At 50.9% G+C, this 17500-nt stretch overlaps 1 protein-coding gene across 1 annotated transcript in view; it reads left to right on the top strand.

Moving 5' to 3' along the window:
• LOC122383536 (DENN domain-containing protein 1A-like) overlaps window positions 1–17500 on the top strand; it is a 42537-nt gene that overhangs the window by 2326 nt on the left and 22711 nt on the right. The window contains exons 4-8 of the mRNA XM_043370047.1: window positions 14524–14661; window positions 15036–15168; window positions 15754–15807; window positions 16105–16233; window positions 16819–17049. Coding sequence (XP_043225982.1) covers window positions 14524–14661; window positions 15036–15168; window positions 15754–15807; window positions 16105–16233; window positions 16819–17049 — 685 coding nt within the window. The remainder of the gene's footprint in view (window positions 1–14523; window positions 14662–15035; window positions 15169–15753; window positions 15808–16104; window positions 16234–16818; window positions 17050–17500) is intronic.

Raw genomic sequence — 17500 nt, 5'->3', positions numbered from 1 at the left:
TTTTTGACCCCAGGTCACGTCAGGTCAGGTCACCAGGTCAAGTTAACTGACCAAGCCAAAAAAAAGTTTGCAATCATGCCCAGCCTGCAGTGTTTGTCAGAGAGGTTTTAAACTTGGTGGATTGCATGATGTTATAGGCGCCTATAATTTTTATATCTCGGACTTTTTATATCCGTGACCTAAGGTCAGCCCAGTGGTGTGACCTTTCCATTACAAGTCAATGTAGAAAAATGAAAATGCCTCTAGATCCGTGTGTACGCATAGGAACAGTCCAAATATTTCAGAATCACAATGATTTGGACCACCCGTGATGACCAAGGTGTTTTTTTTTTTTTGCTGATAGCCTCTAGAAAGGTCATCAGAGGTCATTTGAGGCTACAGACAGATTTTTGCCAATAACTCGCGATTGGAAAGAGATAGAACACTGGGGATGGCCTCTTTGCCTTGTTGAGACGCATCGACTGATATGCAACATGACCTTTTCCGGTCAGGTCATGACCTTGACCTGAGGTCAAATTTCAGAGTTGACCTTTCAAGGTCAAATTATAGCTCATTCGACGCGTCTCGGCGAAAGGAACACGATTCTGGCAATAGAAATGTCGTTGCTTTTTTTAGTCCAAAGTTATTGTCGAAAAACACTTTTAGTAAAAACAGCTATTTTTGGAGTTTTTGCCCTCTGAAGGCTAAACCGTTGACCTGAGGTCAATTTTGATTATGACCTTATCAAAAGAAGAGTTCAAAAGCTATCGAATGCTTTTGCATGCGTTTTTCTAGCTATCATAGTTCCAGAGATAACAGCATGTTTTCTGAAAAATATAATGATAATTGGCAAATTTTGACCTTTGATGACCTCTGGTGACCCCAATATTGCTCTAAGACGAAAAATGACTGAAATAATTTCAAACGTACGCATTAAGAGCTATCGACTGCTTTTTACCGCGTCTTTCTAGCCCTCTTAGTTTTTGAGTTAGAGATGGGTGGTGGTAACATATGCCCCCCCCCCCCCCCCCACTAGGGCGAAGTTGGCTGAGACTGCCACTGGGGCGCGGGTTAAGAAATGCTCTTAGCATGTTTTTATTATGACGCTCATTTGCTACCGGTGTTGTACGCTGACCGCTATATCGGATAATTATCTTGTACCTATCTGGTCAGCGACTTGGTTATCGTCAGTGATCGTGTCGTCTGACCGATTATAATCAGACACATGAGCGGATTCGTACACTGCCGCTCCTGCTAAAGCTTTAGCTTCTCAAGGAATTCGGGCGATCATCCCAGAGCTGCTATCGGGTGAATAGCATAAGGTGCAACTGACGGCGGGCACCCTAATTCAGAATACCCTGGTGAGTGCCGCGCTGCCTATCAGAACCCACTGGCTTTAGCTTGTGACAATTTAAGGGACCCTCCTCGCCCTTGGCGACTTCCTGAAGAAGTGGTTGTTTCTTTCTTGTCTGCTCAGGTATGGGTCGGATCTCGCAATGTTCATTACCACTCAATGACAAGGAGAGGACGGAAACGTACGGGTCTCGAAGGCTTTATCGCCTTTTAGGACCGGACTCATTCATACGATGTCACTCCGTTCTTAACTTGCCGACCCATCAGTGCATCGCGTGCACACATAGAGACGTAGCACGTGAACTTGGTCGCAAGTGCGACCTTTCATGGTAGTTTGGGCCCTTGGATGCCCGTTATCACCTGGCACTGATCATTTGCGCCGGCGATAAAACGCCTGCTCCGAACGGGAATTGAACTCAAGTGGCCCAAGTGGTGCCCCAAGGATTCTGCACCGGTCAGATGGCACTGAACGTTGAACATTGATGGAATGGGCTCTCGTCAACAATACAAGGAACAAGAGGTGTGTCTTGTTTCTCAACCTAGCCGACCAATAATAGACGTTGAATGGCTGGATTTGGACTTGTATTTTGTTTGCAAACATTGGCAGCAATTAATATGAATCCACGAGTCGTTATGCTTTCATTCTTTTTGTTTTAGACGACAGCGTCATTTTTAACGGGAACGGATTCTCATATGATTTTGATCTTTATTTTTTGTTCATTCTTTTTATTCTTGATTTTCCGTGCGTGTCATTGCATGCGCATGCGTCTTTCCTGATGCATTACATGGCACGTCGATATCAATTATATGAAACGACCCCGAACACATCAACATCTTTATACTTTTAATTTGAATATCAGTGACTATCACAACCTGCTGCCCCATGTGTATGGATAGAAAAGTCGTGGCAGCTGGCACCAACTCATTTGGGCCATCCCGCGACGTCGGGCTTGTATTGTATTGTATTGTATTGTATTTACATTTAAGAGCGATCCACATACGATGTGCGTGGCGATTACTGCTCAGAATCCGTATCCGCGGTTGCTAATCTAATCATTCAATACATTTGCACATTCACTCACATCAAAACAAGGACAAAACAGTCTCAGGACAGCCTCATTGCTCTTACCCACCCCCATCCTATTGGTCAGCGACGATGTGCTGATTCATCGTCCACGATTGCGGCTTTAACAGCGCGGGCGAAGCGGGCGGGAGGCAGCTGCGACAGGTGAGGTGGCAGGCTGTTCAGCAGAGCTGCAGCTCGATAGCCAAACCGCCGCTTGCCCGTTTCCAGCCGCGGACGGGGAAGATGGAAGAGGTGATCTTGCCTGGATGGTCTCTCGCGGATAGCGCTATTAGCGACGAACAGGGCTGCTAGTTGCTCGGGTTCTCGGCGCTGTATGACCTTGTGTGCGATGACAAGGGTGTGGAAATCGGACATACCGCGCGGGGACAACCAACCGAGTTTTGTTCGCAGGTCGGAGACATGGTCAAATTTACGGCGGCCGAAAATAACTCTAGCGGGGAAGTTAAGAATTTTTTGGAGTCGATCGAAATTTTTTTGGGACCCATTACCATAAACTGAAAGGCAGTACTGGATACGCGATACAACGAGTGCCGTCACGAGCGTTCGAATGATGCCATCTGGGAGACAGTGGCGCGCATGTGAAAGACCAATCAACAGTCCCGTACACCGGCGGCAGAGTTCAGAGACGTGTGCGTCCCATGACATAGTGCTGTCGAAAGTGACGCCAAGGTTCCCGACCTGTGCGCACGGTTGCAACGCTGCGTCGCGGAATGGTACTCTAAAGTCTGGTAATTTACGTAGATTTTGACGACTGCCAAATACAATAAGCTGTGTTTTACTTGCGTTCACTTTGAGGGCGTTAGCGCAAAACCAGTCGCTGAGAGACGCGAGCGAGTCCTCCATGCGCGAGATGAGAACTTCGAGGTCCCGAGCTGGACCGCTAACCAATACTTGAGTGTCATCGGCATACTGAAACACTTTTGCGTCGCCCGCGTATAGCGATAAGTTGTTAGAGAAAATGGTGAAAAGAAGCGGCCCTAACGCAGAGCCCTGGAAGACACCCATGGCATTAGAAAGAGGCCTAGACAGCACTCTACGTCCGGATACATCTTTCAAAGACACGCTCTGAGTGTGTCCATGTAGATAGGAGGCGAACCAGGAAATTTCAATGCCGTGTAACATCAATTTTTGCATCAGAAGATCGTGGTCAATCACGTCAAAACATTTACTGAGATCTAGAAGGCATAGCATTGACAAATCCCCCCTATCAGTGGCGGCCAGGATGTGTTCAGTGACGGACAGCAACGCGGTTTCCGTGGAGTGCCGGGGGCGGAAGCCGTGCTGGGAGGATGCCAGAAGGTGATTATGGGAGAGGTAGGCGTAGAGCTGCTGATGGACAATGCGTTCAACTACTTTCATGATTACAGGAACTAGGGAAATGGGTCGGAAGTTTGCGGGGTCTGAAGGGTTACCGGACTTGAACAGAGGGTGAACTATGGAATGTTTCCATGAATCGGGGATGTCAGATTGGATTAAGCAGGTATTGATAATATGCAAGATGACACCACCAATAGCGGGGAATCCGAATTTCAGCATGCGGACACAGACGTTGTCGGAGCCACAGGCACTCGAGTTACGCATGCTGAAAATAATCCGCTCGAGCTCCCCCAGTGTTATCTCACGAAGTTGAAAACTGCATGCGCCGACACGGGTGAGACGCACATCCAAATCGGTGGGAGTGTTTTGGGCTCGGATCTCGTCAGCTTTTAGTGCCGAGCGCAGGGCCGCCGCCGTCGCCAGCCACTGGAACCCGCACCGTTCCGCAGGCATGAGAGATGGGTCAAATCATCATTGTTGTGCGGCATTAGGTTAATCAGACACGTTGTTACAATCCGCCCCCCCCCCCCAGAAAAAACTAAACGTCAGTTTTATTCATAGATAAGCTACTGTGGGCGTTAAATGGAAAATTAGAATATAAACACGATAATAGGGACTAGGGTGCTATGGAGCTTCTTTCCCTTTCAAACTCTTTCAGATTATTCCCTTCCAAAGTCGCTCCATTTTGAAAGTTATCTGTGTTTGAATGTATATTTTTTCTGAAACATTTTTTGTTATAAATAAGTGCGGAACAGCTTCAAGTTCACCGGATCTAACGCCGCATTAAGATCCCCGGCGAGGATCAAGGTCATGATCTGGCGGGGATCCCTCCTAGCATGACTGACCCCTGTGCGGGCTGACATCACCGTCTGCACTGTCAGCCACTTCTAATCAGTCCCATTTCACCGCGGCAGCCAGACCAGTGAGCCGGCGCTGGAGCCCGTGCTGCCGACCATCGGGGCATGTGGCTGAACGCAGGGTCACTTATGTTCTGATCCATCTGGGTCGGTTTGACTGATGATACGGCAGAAATGTTGTGATTCACTTGTTACTATAAAATCATAGGTGTGTGGTCTAAATAGCAATCACCTATTCGGCTCTCAGTTGAAAACAAATCATTTCACCAATAACTTCTCAGTCCTAGCCCACCAGAGCTTGATTTTTCCCTACCTTTTATATTATCGATGCAGGCTGGCATTTTGGACGATACGTAGGCACAGGGACTGTTCTCCTCGATATGAAGCCTGGCTGTGTTGGCTTCCAGCGTAATCTGGTGCGCCCAGGGCTTATATGGAGGTACCGCTCTGTTTGCTGGTGAAGTAATTCGCTCAGAGTGTATTGCGCTCTTTCAACCACGACTGGCAGGGCTCTTCATTTCGTTTCAGCTATATTGCTTTCCAATTTTCTGCAATGATATCTGGAGAATGGTGAAGTCCTTATATGTTTTAAGTGACATATTAACAACACGTGCATGCTCACGAAAAAAATCCATCATGCACTTTTTGGGGGGAGGGAACTCTTTCTTACTTTTTTGCAGTTGTGTAGCTATTGGAAACACATTTTTCAATCGAATATAACCTTTCAGATCAGCGTACGCTGGTCTTACATATTGTTTTATTAAGTCTGGTAGTAACCCTCAGTATGACATGCGTCAGCTCCCATAAAATATCAACTCAGTGGGTCAGTCCCGACAGTGACAGCCCCAGATAGCGCTCGTCGTCCCCCCCCCCCCCCGTCTCCTCCCGGGCCGTCTCGCACCTCGAAATGACCACTGACGGCGGCGCAAACTCTGCTGTTTCGACGTCTGATCCGCTGAGTGACTGGACCCAGTCTCAAGTGGCCTGTCGCCGCGCCCAGGGGCTCTGACAGCTGGTCCAGTCACCACCGTGCCGATAGTATCGCGCTCGCCCGGTGTTCTGAGAAGTGTGAACAAGCGACACATTGGATAGTGGACCTCCGGGCGAGGGTAACGTGACCACAGGCGAGCACTCGGGGGAGTGTGAATGGGTCCACTGCGGGCACGCGATGCTGCGGAAATGTGTAACGGTGCTGCCGCCGGTTGGAGATGCCTTTTCCGGGTGCATTCGATGGATATGATTCATGAGTCGTGCCAATTCTTTAGAGCAAAGTGACTTCGAAAAACATTGTTTTGAATTGATCGCTTTATATGATGCCTGGCCACACATATCGAAAATCTTATATGCATGTGTCGTACCTACATTCTGTCATTTGATCAGTCGCTGAAAATATCGAAACAGTTGTGCGGATGGTGCAACGAGAGGATGTGTAAGCGTGGGCCGGGGCGGCGACGACGTCGGCGTCGGCTCTCGAGCACGCGGGCCAACACAGCAGTCGGTCATCTTCTAATTTATTAGAACCATAGTCTGGCCAACAAAGCCCGCGTCCTTCAAACCGCGTCCTTCAAACCGCGTCTTTCAAACCGCGTCTTTCAAACCGCGTCTTTCAAACCGCGTCTTTCAAACCGCGTCCTGTAAAGCGGCCCAAGTAACGTTTAAACATAATTTGAACGTTTTATGACACAGAACACGCTATAATAAATTAGACAAAATTAATTAGACAGTACTAAAGCAAACAAAGGGTATCGGTAAAATCAAACAAATCAACAACTCAGCGCTTACCGTTCGAGATCAGACGCACTCAATCACCATGTGCACTTCACAGCGGTCGGGCACGGAAATAGCCCACCTGCGCGGACACGCCCCGACCCCCGGCCGGCGCAGGGCCGGACGGCACGCGATTGGTCGGCGCCGGGCGGTCACGTGACAGGTCGCGCACGACGTCACATCCGCCGGACAGAAGGAAAGCGACAACTAAATAATAATAATGCGTTAAACAGTGCACCACTTACACTCTCCCCCCTAATGAAAAAAAAGACACGCGAGTAAACGTACTTCGGTAGCCGGAACACCAACACTCACAGAGACGCAGCAAAGCACACCGCGTCATCAGTAATGTCACCAATGATTCTTCAGATGACCTCAGAAACGTTATGATTATCAGCCATTTCCGGTACAGAAACTTTCCAAGCACAGGCGAGCGCTACCTTCATTCACCAAAGGCACAACACCGACTAGAATTCGTATACAATTCAGACGCTGTCCGCTACAATGCCCATATCACTTATCAGTAACTGCTGTCCGATAATATCACGCTGAACAATCACGCATTCTACTCACCTAACTAACACAAAAACAGCAAAACTAGTCATAGGTCAGGCGGTCTGGAGGCACGCCCTTTGTGCTCCTAGCTGACCTACGGGGAGCGGGTAGTGGCCTCACGGGACCCACAACAGTCTGCTCATCTCTCGAGCTCGCCTGAGTATCACACATCACTTGGGGAGTGAAAAGCATAGAAGACGGGATCAGGAACGGATGAGGGGCTCGGTCTGGCTGCTCGACAGGATTCACAGGTTCAGCTGGTACACTTGAATGCCCATTCCACTGAAACCCATTTATCTCACTGTCAATGCCACCTCCACCCCTCAGCGCAGAGCCCGAGCGAGTCCCACCTCCCACTGGGGCGGGAGTCGACAGTCCCGGCGCTGGATCTACGTCATCACACACTCGAGGCTTGAGACGATTGTGATGGACCAGCAATGTCGACTTTGCACCTAGCACTCGTATCCTATAATTTAACTCTCCCACCTTGTCTACAACTACTGCCGGCTTCCAGGGTCTCAGAAACTTGTAGTACGCTCCCCTGGGAACCACGCCTTTGTGTAAATAAACCTTGTCTCCTGGCATGAAATTAAAATCATGAATTCTCCGATCATAAATACACTTGTTGTTCCTATGGCTCTCTCGCGACTTCTGAAGAGCCGCACTGTGGAAGCTCCTCAGGTTAGATCTGAGCTCGTCCAAGTACTCAGTGATGGACTTTGTCCGACCTTTGATCGGCTCACCGAGCTCAAGCTGAACGGGCAGACGAGGCTCACGCCCGAACAGGACACAATATGGAGAAACGCCCAGTGACCGGTGTACTTGGGAGCGCAACCCAAGCAGTAACAGTGGCAGATTCCGGTCCCACTCGGCATGCTGATGGTTCTCGAGAAACTTTGAAAACATGCTCAGCAGCGTACGATTGGTCCTCTCCACGATGGAGTTGGCCTGGGGATGAAAACTAGTCGTCTTTGACTGATCAATCCCCATCATCTCACAAGTCAGTCTCATTACTTCCCCAACAAAGCAGCCTCCGCGATCAGAGTGGACCCGTCTGGGACAACCAAATCGGGACACAAACTCATTCACAAACACCGATGCAACTTCAGTTGCCTCCTGCGTCTTCAGCGGGTAAGCCTCCACCCACCGAGAGAAATGGTCAACAACCAGCAGGATATGCTTGTGACCACTGGCCGTCTCCGGCAGAGACGAGAGAATGTCGAGGCCAACAACCTCGAGTGGCTCACTCGCCGAGAGCTCGCCAAGAGACGCTCTGGGCGCGGGAATAGGAGCATTCCTGGATCCACACTGAGAGCAGTGCTTACAGAAATCGTCAATGGCGGTTCTCATCTTGGGCCACCAGAATCTGAGGCGGACCTGCTCAAACAGCTTATCGGCCGCAAAATGGCCTCCAGCTGGTCCGGCGTGAAGTGATGCCAGCGTACCGGCAATCAGAGATCTGGGCAGAACAAACTGCAACTGATCAGAGTCATGCGGCTGTCGTCTGTAAACTCGGTACAGTACTCCGTCAATCAGCCGCAAGCGTGACCACTGCGAAAGGAACTGACTCGCGTCAGGCGAGTGGAGCTCGCGCTTCTTTGGCTTTCTGCCCGCAGACAGATGCCGTGTCATCTCACAGATGTCTGGATCAGCGTCCTGCTCAGCTCTGATGAAGCTGGTGGACCAGTCGGTCGCAGTCACACGAAGTGTCTGCTCAGAACCAAGCGGCTCAGTCTGACACGCCTTGTCAGTGACGTCATCAGCCGGGAGTCTGCTGAGGGCGTCAGCCAGCACGTGCTCAGCACCCGGGCGGTGCTCAATTGAGAACTGAAATCGCGCGAGGATCTCAAGCCAACGAGCGATAATGCCGGTAGGGTTGCGGAAATTCATTATCCAACGGAGCGATGAATGGTCAGTGCGGATAACGAATTGTCGACCGAGAAGGTACGGGGCAAACTTCTCGACAAAAATCACCACGGCCAGGAGCTCTCTCTTAGTGGTGCTGTAATTGGTCTGAGCTTTTGAAAATCGATGACTGCCGTAGGCAATCACTTTCTCCTGATCACCAAAACGCTGCTTCAGACAAGCACCAGCCGCCTCGAGAGAAGCGTCGGTCTCGAGAATAAACGTGCCAGAGTCAGGCCTGAAGTCGGGAACTGCGAGGATCGGCGCCTCACACAATGCTCGACGCAGCCGGTCGAACGACGTCTGGGCCTCATCGGACCACTGAAATCGAGTGTCCTTGTGCAGAAGTTTCTGCAGAGGCGCGGCGACGAGGGCGAAATCTTTCACATGCTTTCGCATGTAGCTGGCCATTCCCAGAAAAGAGGCTAGCTGCTTGGCCGTGCGCGGAACAGGCCACTTCGCCACTTTGTCGATTTTGTCTGGATCGACAGCGACACCCTCACTGGAAATCACATGGCCCAAAAACTTAACGCTCTTCTGGAAAAATGAGCACTTGCTCAAATTAATAGTCAAACCTGCAGCGTGAAGCCGGCTCAAAACCAGCTCCAACTTCCCCATCACATCGGAGAAATCGTTGCCGCCGATCAAAATGTCATCAAAATAAGGCCAAGCTGTGTCAGGAGGCAGATCACGGAGTACCAGATCCATGAGGCGCGCACAAGTCATCGGCGCACCGCTGATACCTAGCGGCATACGCCGGTGACGATACGAGCCGAACGGAGTGACGATAGTAGTCTTATCGGCGTCTTCAGGGCTCATGCCGATCTGATAAAAGAACTGCTTCAGATCCAGCACACAAAATAAAGAGCAACCTCCGAGGGAATCCAAAATGACATCAATACGCGGAATCCCATACGCCGGAATTCGGGTAAGGGCATTAACGCGACGCAAATCTGCACAAATGCGAATGCTACCATCCTTCTTTGTCACCACACAAATCGGTGAACCCCAACAACTGCCGAAGTTTTCCTCCAAAATTCCAGCTTTCACCATACGATCCAATTCAGCTTTCACCTGATCCTGCTGAAACGGAGGGATCCTGCGAGGAGATGATCTCACAGGCGGGGCGTCGACCATATCGATACGATGCTGGATCAGAGGAGTAAATCCAACATGACCATCTATCATGTCCTCGTAAGTTGAAAATAAAGAAATTACTCGCTCCTTCTCAGACTCACTGAGATCGGCACCGGACAACTGAGAAATTAAATCGGCTCGCCAGTCCGACTTGGATTGGCTCTCAGGATAAAGCGGATGCTCGGCTACACCCACTTCGAGTTGTCCCAGCTCAAAACGCTTCGGAATGGTCACTGGCTCAGTGGAAACATTCCGGACGACACAAGGGACGGCCTGACCGGACACTGTAACCATGGACGGCACAAACTCGAGTCCCTCGATGTCAGCAGACGGCTCTAACATCGCTGGACCACTGAAATCAACATTTGGAACGAATCCCGGAATGATCAGCTCATGACCCGGAGGGACGGACAAATCGTGCTGTAAAATAACTCGGCCTACGGAAATAACTGAAGCTGACACCGATCGCACCACCCGAGATGGTGTCATCACGAGCTGTCCCCTGGAAACATCCACGACACATGGACAGGCTGACAAAAACTCCAGTCCCAGCAAGACGGGAACGTCAATGCTATCGGTCACGAAAAACGAAATTGCAGTTGTCTGTCCTCCCAGCTTAAGTGAAGTCTTTACTTTTCCCAGCAAAGGCAAGGGATCCTGGGTTGCTGTCTTAGCCTGCGTTGAAGTCTTCATGAGCGGTGGCTGGTGGGGTAAAACGTCAAAAACGCTCTTACTAAGCAAATTAATTGAACTTCCTGTATCCAACAAAAGTGAACAATTAACCCCTCCAACTACACCGTCAAAAGTCATGTCGTTCCTCAGAGGTACGACTCTATCGGGAGCTACCGAGGCAGAGACAGACTCGCCGCCGGAGCGCTGCTCGGGAGCGGCGCGCGACTGAGCGCGGTCAGCTGACTGGCCGGTGCGGGCGGCGGAAGCGCCTGAGGCACGCCTGGCGTCCCTCTGACCTGCTGTTGAGCGGGTCCTACCGTCGGGACGGTGGCGGGGACCCACTGGGAGTTTCCCGACTCAATCTGACACACAGAGGACAGATGACCCTTGCCACCACAGCGGTAACACACAGAGTTCCTATGGCGACAATCCCGTCTGACGTGTCCCTTCCTCCCACAACAAAAGCACGTCCTATCCTGTCTCATCGGTCTACTGGGACGCTGCAGGCGAGCTAGCTGTCCCTCGAGCTCCTTTACCCTGTCGCGGAGAGCCTCTGTCTCCGAGGAGACCTGTCTCACTGGTGCAGCCTGGGCACCAGCAAGTCGAGCTGCACAGCACATGTTGCGAATCGACGCGACTGCAGCCTCAAAAGTAGTGACACCGTCTGAGACGAGCTTCGATTGGAAAGTCATCGGGAGTGACTGCAGAAAGTAATTGAACAAAAGTCCCTCCTCGTCACTATCGGGGAATGCGGCTGAGACTAAGCCCCTAAGGCGAATCACAAAGGAGTCTAGGTCAGCATTCTGATCAAACTTCACAGCCCTCAGCTGGACCTGGGCCTCGACGACACCACGAGAGGGGAAAGCCTTACGAAGGCCGATGAAGGCAGCTTTGACAGTTTTACGTGACTCTTCCGGCAAACAATCGTACGCGTCCCTAGCTACCCCGGAAAGACACAACGGCAAAAGTGAAGCTTGTTTGGTTGCATCAAAACCTTGCAAGAGTGAAAACGTTTCAAAATCCTGAATGAATCTCGTAATCGAGCCAGAAGGGCCAGAAAAAGAAGGCAAACCAACTGAAGCTGCGAAAGGCTGAGAGGTAGCCATGATCAAATGTAAGACGGAACAAAAGGAAAGAAGGATGCACAATTAGCGACTCTGCGTATTAATAAACACCTTTTTGAGTACGAATCAGTAAAACATAGTACCTAACTAGATGGCAAGGCGGACAGCGATCGGAATTTTAACAATATGAAACAGGTTACCCAAGCATTAATTAAACGTAACAGCTACAGTCACACTCACGAATAAAAAAAAATCAGTCTACGTAACACTCACGGTATCTTTGCAGTCCTCATTCAGTCACCTGATGTGTAGCACACACTCAGCTCGGCGTCGTGCGGGGTCCTTGGCAGTCTGCCAGCCGCACGGTGTCACGACCGGTCACGGCCAGCGGCTCCTGGCACTCCGCCAACTCCGGCCCGCTCGGTCGCGGCGAGTCGGCCCCCGGAGGGTAGGCTGTGCCGCCGGGCGCCGGCAGCGGACGGTCCTCGGCGGGCGGCGAACAGCTGTCAGCAGCAGCTGCGGCTGCGGCTGCGGCTGCGTCCTCGGCGACGGATGGCGACAGGGTGGCTCAGGGCCACGCTGGTAGCTCCACGTTGGCGGTGTCGGTGGCTCAGCAGGCCACGGAGCGCTGGAACTCAGCGCAGGCCAGCGAAGCTGAGAGCCAGCCCACGGCGACGCAGATGAAGCAGGCCATCGGAAGTCGCCACGGCTCGAGTCTGAGTCGACGGTCCAGTCGCTTCGCCCAGGCGTGTGGCTCGAAGAGACCAGTAGCTGCCATAGTTGCAGGCGCTGTCGGCTGTCCTCAACAAATCCCACCGCTGCCACCAAATGTAAGCGTGGGCCGGGGCGGCGACGACGTCGGCGTCGGCTCTCGAGCACGCGGGCCAACACAGCAGTCGGTCATCTTCTAATTTATTAGAACCATAGTCTGGCCAACAAAGCCCGCGTCCTTCAAACCGCGTCCTTCAAACCGCGTCTTTCAAACCGCGTCTTTCAAACCGCGTCTTTCAAACCGCGTCTTTCAAACCGCGTCTTTCAAACCGCGTCCTGTAAAGCGGCCCAAGTAACGTTTAAACATAATTTGAACGTTTTATGACACAGAACACGCTATAATAAATTAGACAAAATTAATTAGACAGTACTAAAGCAAACAAAGGGTATCGGTAAAATCAAACAAATCAACAACTCAGCGCTTACCGTTCGAGATCAGACGCACTCAATCACCATGTGCACTTCACAGCGGTCGGGCACGGAAATAGCCCACCTGCGCGGACACGCCCCGACCCCCGGCCGGCGCAGGGCCGGACGGCACGCGATTGGTCGGCGCCGGGCGGTCACGTGACAGGTCGCACAGGACGTCACATCCGCCGGACAGAAGGAAAGCGACAACTAAATAATAATAATGCGTTAAACAGTGCACCACTTACAGATGAGCATTTGGCGTACAGCTGAGGCCGCTCAACGTGACCTGATGACCTGTCCTTTACGGAACCGAGGCTATAATTGTCGCAATATTTTAAGATGTATGAGGAAATGTTATGTGCGCCCCGAAATGTAAATAATGCATTTTATCATCATCAACAACAACAAAAGCAACAGTGGCAGCACCACCACTCAGTTGTTGACAGCAGTCAGACCACTCACACCATCCACTGGACAAGTCCTCTGGGTTCACTGACCCACACGGTGTAACCCCGCCCTCGGCGTGCGGTCCCTGCGGTCTGGTGGAGCGTGGGAGAGGGCAGGAACTTTCCTCTGCCCACCGCCGCCGCCGCCACCGCCACCGGCCGCCACCGCTGCCACCCGTCGCCGCCGCCTGCCGCCCGTCTACCGCCGCGCGCCGCGCCGCCACCGCTTGCTCGGCGCCGCGGCGCGGGCGGGCGGTGGCTGTGACTCTGTTGACCCACTACACATACAGAGGTGCTTGACTGTAGCGACGTGCGGACACTCACGTCACGATTCACGAGCGTGACTGTTCCGTGGCGCCTCCGTGTTTTGGGTATGGGGGATGTGGGGAGTCTGTACCGTCACTGCAGCATTGGCGTGGAACTGGCGTGTGTGATTGGCGTATGGGGAGCGAAGAGACACTCCGCGATGGGGCGAGCGGACGGGGAACACCTGTTGCGGCCCGGTAGCCGTATTCTATTCAGTCAGTGTCACTTGCCTGACACATATCTGGCCGGTTCGGAGGGTGGAGTGATCGCACACGATGTGTTTTCCGGTGCTGTGTTTCCGAATGGACTCGATCCTAAAACAAGTCATAGCATATTAGATGAATTTTTCCAGATGATGCTTCATTGGGTGGTGATGGTGAATCCATTTTATTCTACTTCGAAGTTTTACGCTTCTATGTAGTGGTGTCGGAGTTTCCAGGAGACATTCTTGTGGGGTTTGTGCGAACAGTCATTTTCCCCACGAACACTACGCTGCATGATTTGCTCAATTGCTTTGCAGTGTAAGCCCTGGTTTTTCTACAATTTTCCCCCGAAGTGTTGTTGGATGTGTAGGTAGTATTATCTGGATTAGCCATTTGAACCTCTTTCTGGGCATTTGTTAAAGATTATTGAAGTCCAAGTGACTTACCATTTAAATTGTCTAGTTCGAACTGAACAATCGCGAAATCGAGCCCTTGCCCTCCCTTTCCATTCTTCTGTATATTTCTGCCTATTTATCTCACTTAGCTTCGGTGTACGCATTCTGGCTTGACCAAGCGTTAGCCAACCTCCCAGAAGCACTGGAATGACCACACGCGCTTGACCAGCTCAATGCCAACTGCCCTCCCTGCCTCAACTGATGGCCTAAACCTAACTCGTCCCTCGTTCGTCCACAGCACAACCGTACAGCATTTCTCGTTCGTGCTGACCAGTATCGACTCGAAGTGGACGTTCGGCTTCTGCCGACACGCGCCTCAGAAACAGACGGCGCTGGTGCTCCTCAGCGCCTTCCCCTGGCACGACACATTCTTCAAGTGAGTTAGAGGGATGTCATGAGGTGTCTTGCGGCACTGTGTTTAGTGTCAGGAGGCTCACTGTGTGTTTTGACTCGGAAACGTGTGCCTTCGGTCAAAATGCGTCTGGACCCTTGGCGTTGTTGTTTTGCCCCTCGACGGACTGAAGTGTCTGAAATTATCTGATCAAGGAGTCCGTCTGAAATGATCTGATCGAGGAGTCCGTCTGAAATGAGCTGATCGAGGGCCATCTGTCACCGTTGCATTGCTCTTTGACTGACTGCTTAACTTACAGACGTGATCTTACGACCATCTGTACCCTGTTTTATTGCATACTATGAAAATGTCTGGCCTGACCGAATATGACCATGTTTTCACTATTTGTCCCTCGTCAGACTGCTAAACTGTCTGTCGGACCTGACGGCATCCGACGACCAGGGGCAACTATGGACCTGTCTACAGGCGTTACACCGGAGCCCCGTCCCCGACCGGGGCGGGCCCGTCGTAGTTCCTCTACCTGAGGGCAAGGTAAGTCCTTGGGGGTACTGGATTAAAAGGTTCAGTGTGAACTTATTTTAAAGCTGATGTAAAGATGTTCTTCGTATTGACTCATTATAACGTGTAGATAAGCATGATTTAATGTTAAAAAGACATCTTCCCGAAGAAATTGTATTTCATCCGAAACCGTGATTGCCTAGCAGCTTTTCCACCTACTTCTTTGCTGCTGTTGGTTCAATGTTGAGCTCACCTCTTATGGTAACCATTTAATGTGCGCGCATTGGTTTTTATATTCCTTGGCGTACATAACAGACATAGGTCTTCTACAAGACACAGGATGTTTCATCATTCAGTGCTGATACGAGCCGCTCAGTTCGCCAGCGTCTCTCCTTACCGCTGTGTCCGTTTCCTGTTTTGTTTCGCGCTCTGCATGGTCGCGGAACATATTTTCGCTGTTTGTACTACAACCGAGTTCCACTTCCTTTCTCGAGAGGGATGCCGCTATCGTATGGTCCGGGGACCGGCCTCGGTGCTGTATGGTGGATGTCGTTTTAGCAGCTCCATCTAGCTTACCTGTTGCAGGTTTGACATTAGCGTACGTTTCTTTCATTTCAGAGCTTTTCAGTGGCTTCCACAGATCACCTTAGTCTTCCATGCATACCTCAGGACGTAAGTCAATAGATATATATTGGACGAATTTCTTCTTTTCAAAAATTCGTTTTTGCTGTTATACATTCATTTTAAGTACCTTGGGTAAAAGCTCGATTTAGTTTGTTTTTACTGGTATCATCACATTTCCATCTTCTTCTTTTTTGTAGGTTCATGTTACGCATCAACGGTGTAACTGAAAATCAGAATTGCTCCTCGCATGGGCGCGGTCACTTTGTATCTTCTTTAGTTGATCAACTGCTGCCTAGCAAGTAGCAACTGTTCAGCTAATAATGTAATTATGTTTTTCATCATCAGCGTAACCTGACCGAATACTTCAACGCCGTGGACACCAACAACATGATGATCATGTTCGCCTCGATGCTGTACGAGCGACGCATCGTCGTGACGTCACGCAAGCTGTCGCGACTCAGCGCCTGCGTTCAGGTGGGTGCCGCTGTGACGTCATGCGTCGGATATGACGTCATTCTATGGTACAAATCAGTCACGGGGAGTCCGACTGACGGCTATAAATATTCCGACTGGGGAGTTATTCATTGGCTCGTACATACGTACATACGTGAAATCGTAGCGTATATGTAATGCTGGCGAGCGTAGCGCCGGTGGCTGCAATGCTGGTGTGACGTCACTGATGATGATGAGCTACTAGTGACGTAATATCTGGCTGTGGCCGTGCCATATCCGTGGCATGACGGTGGTTTCCGCCATTGGCGGCTTTGTTTCCGATCGTAATGCATGCCCAAGTGCCACTGTCATTCCGAACGTCCGCGAGCGAATTTTCTGAATTCTAGAAATGCCGAATGTTTGTGAATCGCGTCTGTGGGTTATTCCCCAGTCTCATAGAATCACACTTGTCATTGTCGCACATATGCCAGCAACATGTGTCAACCTTCATCCGTTTTGCGCAGTTTGAACCCTCACCCATCACCGCACCACTAGCCTCTCTAGCTTTATCTCATCGAGCCCATGATGACCCTCTAACCGCTGACACCGTCCCCGCTCCACCCACAGGCGGCGAACGCGGTCATCTACCCGATGTCGTGGCAGCACATTTTCATCCCGGTGCTGCCTGCCAGCCTGCTGGACTACCTGTCGGCGCCGATGCCGTTCGTGATCGGCGCCACAACTTCGGTGATGCAGCGAACCAAGCCGGCTGATATCGGGGACGCGGTGGTTCTGGACGCAGACAACAACCGCATAGACTCGCCGTTCAACGATCTGGAGACGCTCCCGCAGGAAGTGGTGAGTGATGATGCGGATGCCTAGATAATAGATAGGTATATCATAGAAAGATATCTGGTAGATAGCGATCTCGTAAATGGGTATATCGATACATAGGCATCTCATTGATAGCAATCTCACTGATGGGTATTTCAGGTAAGTATATCATAGATGGGTATCTCATGGGATAGGTATCTAATAAATTTGTGTATTAGATGGTAGCTTAGTGATGGGTATTTTATCAAACATTTCTATGAGTCATAGTCCCGGGGCGTGGTCTTTGCCCCGAGCCAGCTGTGAAAAGGCTTCTGGAACGTATAAGGGGGGCTCTGCTCCGGAACGGTAGGTGGCAGCCCCTGTGCCGTTCAGTTCGGATTACGTGGCAGCATGTTAGCTGGAGGAATTTGGTTGATGCCAGCGCATAGACGTTTGATAAAAGTCGGTGGATCTCACTGGTTGGTACATTGCTATG

This window comes from Amphibalanus amphitrite, unplaced genomic scaffold (genome assembly GCF_019059575.1).
Source record: "Amphibalanus amphitrite isolate SeventyFive unplaced genomic scaffold, NRLGWU_Aamphi_draft 000166F_arrow, whole genome shotgun sequence".
Lineage (NCBI taxonomy): Eukaryota > Metazoa > Arthropoda > Thecostraca > Balanomorpha > Balanidae > Amphibalanus > Amphibalanus amphitrite.
The sequence above is the reverse complement of the archived record's forward strand: the minus strand, read 5'-3'. Positions and strand labels throughout refer to the sequence as shown.